This window comes from Phlebotomus papatasi, chromosome 2 (genome assembly GCF_024763615.1).
Source record: "Phlebotomus papatasi isolate M1 chromosome 2, Ppap_2.1, whole genome shotgun sequence".
Taxonomy (NCBI): Eukaryota; Metazoa; Arthropoda; class Insecta; order Diptera; family Psychodidae; genus Phlebotomus; species Phlebotomus papatasi.
In genome coordinates, this window is record NC_077223.1 from 34,828,130 (window position 1) to 34,838,268 (window position 10,139).

The following is a 10,139-nucleotide window of genomic DNA, read 5'->3' on the forward strand; positions in this document are numbered from 1 at the left end:
TGGATAATTCATAAAGAAAAATAAAAAAAATTAAAGTACCATTAGCATTTCAATTGATTATTCCTTAGTCGAAAGGTGTTAGGGCCTTGATAGACCTGAGGATTAGCCGAGCGAAGACTTAGCGTGATTATATTAGAAAAAATGATCAAACTACATTTCCATCATTTTCCATTAAGTCGTCTCTCGACTTAACTCATAAGTGTGTCGAGCGCATTACAAAAATAATAAAGATCTGTTTGTTATAATAAAAGGATTTGAGCTGAGCAAGTTTAAATGTCGCGTCGACTAAGTTTTTTTGGAAAGCTCTTCGAATGTTTGTTTAACGTATTATGCTCAGCGCACAATAACTTTTGTTGGTAAACATGTTTTCAAAGTTTTCTATGAGATTGAGCGAGATGACTAGATCTAGATCTCACTTGCTCTCATTGAAGAAATATCAAAAACATGTTTACAAAATAAAGGCTATTGTGCGTTGGGTATTATGCCCAACGCACAATAACTTTTGTTTTGTAAACATGTTTTTGACATTTCAGTGAGAGTGAATGAAATCTAGACCTAGTCATCTCGCTCACTCTCACAGAAAATTTTGAAAACATGTTTATAAATAAAAGTTATTGTGCGCTGGTTATTACAATGAATGTAATGAGCATTATAAAATTGTAAACAAAACGAAAATTTAGTAATGATTTTATGTTATTAAACGCTTACAATTAGTAGGAGTCTGTCCGAATAGTGGAGAAAGGCTTTTGAGGAGATACCTTTTTAACTCGATGTCTTAATTCCATCAAATTTACAACATTTATTCATCTTGTCATAAATCGAGGCAAATTTTAGTAATTATAAGACAGAAATGTGACGATACATAGTAAAAAATTGTGTGAGAAATAAAGTTAGTAGACAGATAATGTACTTTATCGATGTGGTTTAATAAAGACTCTATATGTAAATGCACGGGAAAATTAATGATGCATTGTTATTTGAGATAGAATTGAATTTATTAAATTTTAATTTTAATAATATTATTGCCATTATTTTTCGGAGATAAACTATTCAGTTAATTTAGTAATAAAATATTTTTCTATATTCATTCGATTTCAGCAAGAATATGGACGGAAAAACTAGACCTCTTTCGAGTTTCGCAATTTTATTTTCTATTTTGCTTAATTTTATTTTATATGACGTTTAGAGGACAAAATTGCGAAAATAAAGAGAGGTCTAGTGTTTCTGCTACACCCCATCAGACCGAAATTCTTCACATTTATTTCATTAAAAGTTTTTTTTTATTTTGAAATTAGAGCACAATAATTCTATGCATATTTTTTTTAGATAACAGGATAGATAAAATCTATCAGAACTACATTTAATTGTATAGCACAAATATTGTCAAAAATGCAATTATTTTAATCGTATAGGGTAAAGTGATACAAGTTGGACATAGTGTTGTAAATTTATAATTGATTTATCTTGATAAATACAGTACAAAAATTTTGTTTTAAGCACAAAGAACCAAATTATAGAATTAAAGCATTAAAAATATACAAATAAAAATAAAGTACCAAATTTATCAAGAAAAAATCCCTGTCCAATTTGTACCATTGCTGTCCAACTTGTACCACTTTACTCTATACAGGTTATAAATAGTTGTAAATGATAAGAAATTGAAGTCAAAAATGTCCTTTAGCTACTGAACAGGCAATTGTGCTATGTACTTAATAGCCGTGATGACCTGTGATGCACATCACCGCAACATCTTGATTATCACAATTAATTGTTAGTGAAGCATGTAATATAATAAACACCAATTTCAGTAATTCCCACAATTGAATTTACTGTTTGTAAACTTATAGATCTTACTATCGATAGCTGTAAATTAAGTTAGGAGACCCCCCTTAGGGTGGATCCCAAGGTATCGCTCTTCTAGGACTGTATTAAGTAATGCGAAGTATGACCATGATGCCTTGAGTAAATTGCTAAAGCTATACAGCGTAATTTCCCAGAATTTCAGAGCAAAAAGCTTCTGAGGTATCTGACTGTGATGAATCATGTAGATGATCATTTTACGAAATCTCTGTGATGAGCAGTACCATTTGCAGTCGTAGACAGCATCACTGATAGCCGAACTCTAAAAATGGGAAAAAGGTATTTTTATGTAATCTTTAAACGCAATATATGGCATAATAGTTTATCATTTATAAATTTCTACGTTTTTGAGTTCTTTTATGGCCTCTACACACTAGAGAAATTTATGTCCATATTGAAGCCAATTTCCTATGATTTTGTAGGAAAAACTCTTCAATATGGACATAAATTTCTCCAGTGTGTGGAGGCCATTAGAGAGTAAACTAAATGCTAACAAGATTTTATGTACTCGAAAAAGTTTTTGTTTTATGAAAATTTTATTTAAGTATCAGTTACTCGCATACTCACATTGTCTACAACCTCTTGTCCATACCAACAGAGAAGAAAGATCTGTGCTAAAAGCGTTAGCAACATCATAACAAATTTGACTTTTCCTGCGAAGCCTTTCTGAATTACAAAGAGAAATCCAACTATGCAAATATTGAAGGTACTTGAGGAGAAATTCAGGAAGAAGACGTCGGTAAAGATTGAATCTATCTTATTACGAATCTCCATCAATAATTGATGCCTTTCAATGCCTCTTCGCAGACGTTCCTCGCTACTAATTTCATTAGTATCTGTGTTATTTTTCGTAGATGCCACTGTATTCCTGAGGTCCTCGGCTAGAAGTTTGTACTGGAGGCACAGATGCGAGATCAACATACAGAAGAGGGAGTCGTAGCAAATTGAAGCAGCACTTGAGACATGTGAGCCATAGAACAGGAAGATGTAGGTGAAAGGATATGCAATTTTACCGTATTCGTTGAAAGGAAACCACGTAACAAACGGCAATAATCGTTCCGGTTTTTCACCCAATATTAGTTTGTAAATCGTTAATATAATTGGTGTGGTGTTGACGACAAAAAAGCACGATATGGATAAATAAGCATATCTAGACATCCATTTATGATTAGCCATCATATAACCTTCTACAATTTCCTTTTCAACAGATGTTTTGACAGTTTTTGGCCAGAGTTTTTCAAATTGTACTATGATAGATGCCAAATCATTTCGATTGGTCATTATAACGTACATTTTAATCATGGCAATGGTAAAATATGTCCAGACAAGGGTTTGCGATAGAATCTCCCAGATATTGATCGCATCTGTCATTACCATGTACATGAAAGTATTGAATGTTGTTAAAATGCCCCAAAAGTAAATTAGATAAAAGATCCAATTAGTTTTAAAATTTTCCTTCCAAGATGTTGTGCTGAATTTGTAACATGGTGGATATCCTGTACGGGCCAAGATGCAAAAAATCTGTTATAGAACCTATATTTTCAAAATAATTTTATGAACCCAGAATAATTAAATATTCAGAAGTAATTTCAAAATAATAGAAATAAATATCGATTAATAACTACGGGAAATATGGTACGGTCATATTAATATTTTGACTTTTTTTTTAATTCGGATTAGAATACGTCACCGGTAATGTTTTTTTTATATTTGAAAGATATTATATAAAAAAATAATTATATATATATAGATATAATATACAGTGGGACCTCGAGTCAATCCCCATTAGAGTCAACGGCTATTTTTTACTCTACGGACTCCGATAGAGTCAACTTGGACCCAAATTGACTCCGATAGAGTCAACTTTTCTTGTATTAATGAACTAATATTATTATATGATTTAATATGATCTTTTCGAAATAATAACAAATCTTATTGTGTATCAACGTAACACTTTGAACACAAGAATAAAATATTTATGTAAGGACATGTTGAAATTCGTAGTTTTATTAACCGTGTAATAATTTTCCAACAAAACAATTTTCTTTGCGTGATTTTAAGCTTTTTTACCGATTGACAGTTCTCTTGTCTTTTCTCTCTTGTCTTAAGATTTTGTAAATAGGCCTATGATCACAATGTAAGGAATTTTGAGCCATCATTAATTTTTGTAAGTGAATAATATTATGGCAAAAACAAAAAATATGAACTTGAATTACAAAAAATGTATAAGGTGTTAGATTTCTTGACTATAGCATAGTGAAGAAACTTTTCTAAATTTATTGGAACCTTTTAAAGATCACTAGGTTGCGATTCCGAAAATCATCGGGAAATGCAATTAGACGATTTGTGGAATCCCCACCTAGTTAACTATTTTACGTCGGTTTGAGTTTTTTTTTTTTTAAGATCTTACTTCTTTAAAAAATGTGCATGATAAAAAAATCATAAAAATTACGCTTCTAAAGAAAACGTGTAAATTTATTTTAATTTACATTTTTAATTTTAAATATCAGTATCTCAAAAGAAAATTTGGATCAAAAACAAAAATAAGCAACAGATAATTAAAATTTTTAAGCAAAAAACTTTTTAAGCAAATTCATTAGAAAGAAATCGCCTCCGGGAAAAAATTGTCTTGATGCATATTGCCATTTCGCGATTTTTTTCGGTTCCAAAAATGTGCATAATCCCGGGACTGAATGTATTTACTATTAATAAAAATATTTTTAAAAATGATTCCTTAATCTCCAACTTTTGCCTAAATACACGACTTTTTTGGTCAGAGAGTATAGAATATACATGGATTAATTTAATAAAATATTCTGCTATCGTGTTGAATTTATCAATGATCTAGTATAAATATAATATAATACCCCTTTATATCAAAATTTCACATTTTAATTGATTTTTTCGGACTCCGATAGAGTCAACGAATCCAGTAGTCAACAGGCCTAAAAATAATTAGTTGACTCTATCGAGGTCCCACTGTAATAATCTAATAATTGCTTTGAAGAAGTATGGGAGTATAGGGCGGTTCTCCAAAAACTCTAAGTCGTTATTTATTAGTTTGAATTCAGAAAAGACAGTATTTGAGGACACAGCTTAATATTCTTTTAATAATTAAAAAAAAAAACGTCTGTCACTGAATACCAAGTGAAAAAGAATTATTACATTTTTAGTGGTGTAAATCTTTGTAACAATTAATTTATAGTAGAATGACACATCATAAATCTCTATATTAAAAAAATAATACTTTCGCTCCTTTGCCAGTATTACGAAAAGAAAATTTTCAAACTTCGTCCTAATGAAGTTTATAATTTATAGAGGAAGATCAAGTAGATTTTACTAAAACCATGGTTCTATAAAGACAAACTTAAGTGACATTTACAAGACCACATGTAGTAGAAAATGTTTCTTAGTGGATAAGTACTTTAGATATGCAATTTGGAGACTTAGGAAAGGCAAAACTTACCAATCGTTGAGTAAATGTTGTCTATAAAAGACATCGTTTCACGAAAAGTTATCCCATTGATGTCCATCGTGATGCACTGATAATGAATCACTGTATATTACATCGTTCCATTGTCTGTTATATAGTGGACACATATTACTAACTTTTGCCAATATAGCACCATCCTAGCAGAGGGATGAGTGCACCCCTAATTACCACGTATCACTTTGGAGACTTCAAGCACCTCTTTAGTTAGTAATATCTTCACTTTCAGGGAGTAACATATTCAGATCGATTCAAATGGCTGAAATATTAAAATCAACGAATAAAATAAACAAAGGTTGAAACAATACTTTAGAAGTTGAAACATACCATGAACTTTAAACTGTTATTTGCAAAAGTTTGTCAATTGTATCTAAACCATATCATTACTAAGTCTTTTTGCTCATTTTCTCTCTAAATGGTCCCTTCAATATTCATATGTTTTTCAAAGGAATTTAAACAGCTGGATATACTTATGAAATTTCCCACAACAAAACCCTTTATTTGCAATACATGGGAAATGTATAATGGAGTATTCAAAAGACCCTTTAAAATTTACAAGTGTTAAATGTGCTTATTAGTTTTAAAAATCGTGGTCAAGATCTTATTTTTGAAGGGTATTTTTATATTTTAGATTATTTACAATATGTGCATACAGCCCTAGAATTGGTGTAAAAATGATGGTACAATTTATTTCAAACCCCATTAGCATATTGAAATCCATGTACACTGGTAAAAATAAAAGGGTCAAATTGGCCCTTTTCAAAAGGATGGATCGTATTTGACCCTTTGAAAGGTTCACTTTTGTATCTCTTGAAATTTAGTATGCACATTTATCACGAATAATCATGTTTTATTGTAAACTTATTACTGATATCATATTTCTCTCATCTGAGCGAACACCAAAGATCACTTTTTCATTGTTTTTTTATTCGTTTATTCCGGAATTAAATAGATGTCAAAACCGTGACCCTTTCGAAGGGTACCTGGTGACCCTTTCAAAGAGTCAAATATGATCCATCCTTTGGAAAAGGGTCAATTTGACCCTTTTATTTTTACCAGTGTAGACTCAAGGGATCATCCAGTGAAACTTGCAAAATAACTCACCCTTGTACTATCTTTTACATTTTGAAACATGTTTATTTGTCTCTATATAATGCTCACAATGTTTATTTAAATTTGTTACACAATTCATTCTACATACTGTGCACTATACCAATAGTAGAGATGTTTTTTGTAAGAAAACATTATTTAATAAACAAAATGAAGGGGTGGAAAAGTATAACGGGTTTTCAAGATTGCTCAATTAATAAAAAATTTGAATTTGAAATCATACTATTTTGAACATTATTGATTTTGATCGAGGTCAAGTTTTTTATGTTTACTAGTTCAAAACTAATTGAAACTAATCTTAAAATATGCCTAAAACTTGTGAAGAGATAATACAATTGTTTTTTTTTGTTTTTTAGTAAAAGTTGAGGAGCCTGTGGTACATTTAACAAGGAAATTAAGCTTTTTCTTCGAGTATAATTTGCAAAAAAAAATAATAATGAGTCCCGGCCGGCTGGGAACGTAACCTAGCCACCCATATATTCGTGATCAGGAAGATGAAACACATTTTGGCCAAGTTTGAGCTCGATCGGACGACATGAAATTTTGGTAGGATTATTAAGAATCTACCCTAATATTTCTGCAAAAGGATGTCCGAAAATCTATTCTTCTAAATATAGTTTAAAATTAAAGGAATTAAATAATTAATTATAGTACTTGTTTACCTATGACAAGGTGGCTGAATCAAATTCATAATCTTGCCTTGGAGCGCCTTAGGATCGAATCCGAATATCTTCCTGAAGTGGCGGAGTATCGACAAGCGTAGGCTGCTAAACTGGATGAAATCTGTCTAATGATTTTATGCTTACAAAATAAGACTAGAATATTGATTTTTTATAATGGTACCGTGCAGTTCAAAATTCTAGTTTTCCTGATCTGTTCTAGAAAAAATATTGAAAAACGTATGACACATTGGCTACGTATGCACGAACAGGATAAATTTGCTCAAAATTTTAGAGCATAATAGCTACCATTTTTTCAGCCAAAATTTTAAACCTGACTAACAAATTTCTCTAATCAACTAAAACCCACTAAAGCTAAATGTATCACTGAAACCCAAACATCGTGATACATCGATTTTGATTTAAATATTTTTTTATTCTTTATTACCAAAGAGATGATATTTATCGTATAAAATTATAGAATTTTGAATTTTCACAAAAAAAAATAAAATCACTATATCTCTGCCCTTCGTCTTAATGAATGGTATTGGTTTAAAATCCTGTGTATATTAACTTTTCATCCATATACGATGTGATCTTGAATTAATAAAATTATTGTAAGATAAAATGTCAAGTAACTTCAGAAAACGTAGGGTGACTGTACCAAATTTCGACCAGCTTGGTATTTCCAAGAATTTTTTATTTTGCATACTCTAGTCTAGAAATTATACACAATGGAAAAAAAAATATCGCTTCAACGAAAAAGATGATATTAAAAAAGCAAGTAATAATATAATAATAATAAAAATAAAATAAACGAAATATTACCCAGAGCTTTATCTATCTTTTTTATTAATTTTAAAATGTATTAAGAATGATTTGAGAGAACACAAAGACGATAAACTGTCTATACGGTTTCAAACAACTGTGCTTAAAAAGATGCAACAAAATAATCAGTTGTGTTAAAAATACATTTCAAACTTAAGACTTTGGCGTATGCATGACCATGCGGAATTTTCTACAGTGACCCTATCGCTTAACTGATTGATTCATTGTAAAGGTCTTTGGAATTCCAATATACCCGAAATTCAATATAACAGAAAAAGTTTAGGTAAATTTGAAAAACCCTTCATATGATTTGCAAGTCCATAAAAATTGATTGAGAATCGATATTAAAAATGGGTGGCGAAGCGTTCATTGCTTTGCGAAATGCTCGAATTCATGAGTTGTATGCTGTATTTCAGAAATACTTTCGCATCATTTGCTGTTTAGCGGATATCAACCGATTTAAACCGATTCATGAATAATTCAAAAGATCGCCCAAAATAACTTAGGACTGATAAAATTGATTTTCGGATAAAAAATTGGTCTTCTTTTTATAATCGGTTCAGGAACGGTTGGAATCTTTTCAGTAGTTTTATCATAAATTCGAAGCCCAAACATGACCCCATTCGGTTCAGAAATGCGCTCACTAAATCCCTTTAAACTTAAGACTTTGAAAAACCGGAAGGTGGAAACTTTGGTGCGTGAAAAAATCGAAGGGTTGTATATGTATCTTGCCCTCTTTGTGAAGTTCGAGCAGTAAAAATGGACATGTAGGAAAAACTTTGTGAAATACCCAAGCTCGTTGGTTTCTGATAATATCTTGCATGATAATTTGTTGGGATTACATGTGGAATAATTTTCCTTTGAAGGCTACCTTACCACCTTCCAAGGAACAAAAAAGGGACATCACACATAATTTCTATAGAAAAGTTATTGGGACTTTAAGTAAAGATCCTCAGCAAGGACATGGGTTGAGTACTAAAGAGTTGTGGTGCAATTTTGTAAGAGAGCTGTGTGTAAAAAAGTTTTCCCAAGCAAGATTGTAATGCTATTAATATAAATTCACCTAGTGGTTTGAAAGTTTGATGTATAATCAAATAAATTTGTATCATAACTTTGTATATTGGCCATTATAGATGGAGAATATTAAGTAGTGTCGTGTTGTGCATAATAAATTAGTACGGAGCCAACGAACAATGCGATTTCCGGAAGACTGACAAATTACTTGGAAGCTAAAGAGACAAGTTGCTTTGTGTCCCTCTGTGAAGGCGGACATCCTCCTTTTGGGTGGTAAGTTCCTGGATGCCAGACGAAAGTTGGAGAAGAGATCTAATTCGGTGTGTCTCCGCCATACCTTCCTCTTCCCCCTGACTCATTGCCAAAGACACTGTCTCTCAGTGTGAATTATAAAGTGACTATGTGACGCTAATTTCATGTTGGCTATGAGCAAATTGAACGACCCTATATAATTTTATCATCCATTAATTTATTTCTTCACCCACACAATTTCTGGTTCTATAACTTTTCTTCTTCCCCATCTAGGTTTTTTCCCATTGCCCCCTACTGATCTCATTGCACAATACTGCAAGAAATACTTAATTTCCGCGTGGAAAATTTGCTACTTTCGGAAGAAACTCCCGCTGAGTATTGATTAACGAGGAAACTTTGCAATATTGAACTTTTATCTCTGCCAATTTAAATACTATAGCATTGCTCAGTAATTTAACAAAGCCAGAAGGTATTATTGTCTCAATGATATCAGGATGCAGGATTGTGAGTGGAATGAAATAGAGGACGAAACATCATTCTCTGTCACGTGGAAAATATCATTGAATATATGTCATTCACATTTTATATCAGATTTATTCGACAATTCCCTCATCATTTTTAACAGCTTAATCTTGTCAGTTTCCACGTCAAAAATGTAATGCATCATTTTATTGAATCACAAATTCGTGCCGGGTATTGCAATTTTCACTTTAGCCAAAACTCTCACATAGATTATTCTCAACGATGGTGCTTTATTTAATAAGCGTCTCAAAAAGCTTCGAAACTTAAAGAATTTGAGCAGTATTTTAGTAAATTTTTCCTCAGTTTAGGGGTTAGTCATGAAACTTAAAAACATTAAATTGACACTTGAAAGTTGAAACGTTTAATCGCACGCTAAGCCTTTAACCCTTTAAGGACGAGTGGGA

General features: G+C 31.5%; 1 protein-coding gene across 1 annotated transcript; it reads right to left on the reverse strand.

Annotated features, from left to right (window-relative positions):
* Positions 1-1,649: 1,649 nt before the first annotated feature.
* Positions 1,650-3,231, reverse strand: LOC129800926 (odorant receptor 4-like). Its single transcript, XM_055845670.1, has 2 exons — positions 2,428-3,231; positions 1,650-2,122 (listed from the first exon to the last, which is right to left on the reverse strand). Exons 1-2 carry the CDS (start codon positions 3,229-3,231, stop codon positions 1,871-1,873), a joined length of 1,056 nt encoding a protein of 351 aa, XP_055701645.1. The 3' UTR covers positions 1,650-1,870.
* Positions 3,232-10,139: the final 6,908 nt, after the last annotated feature.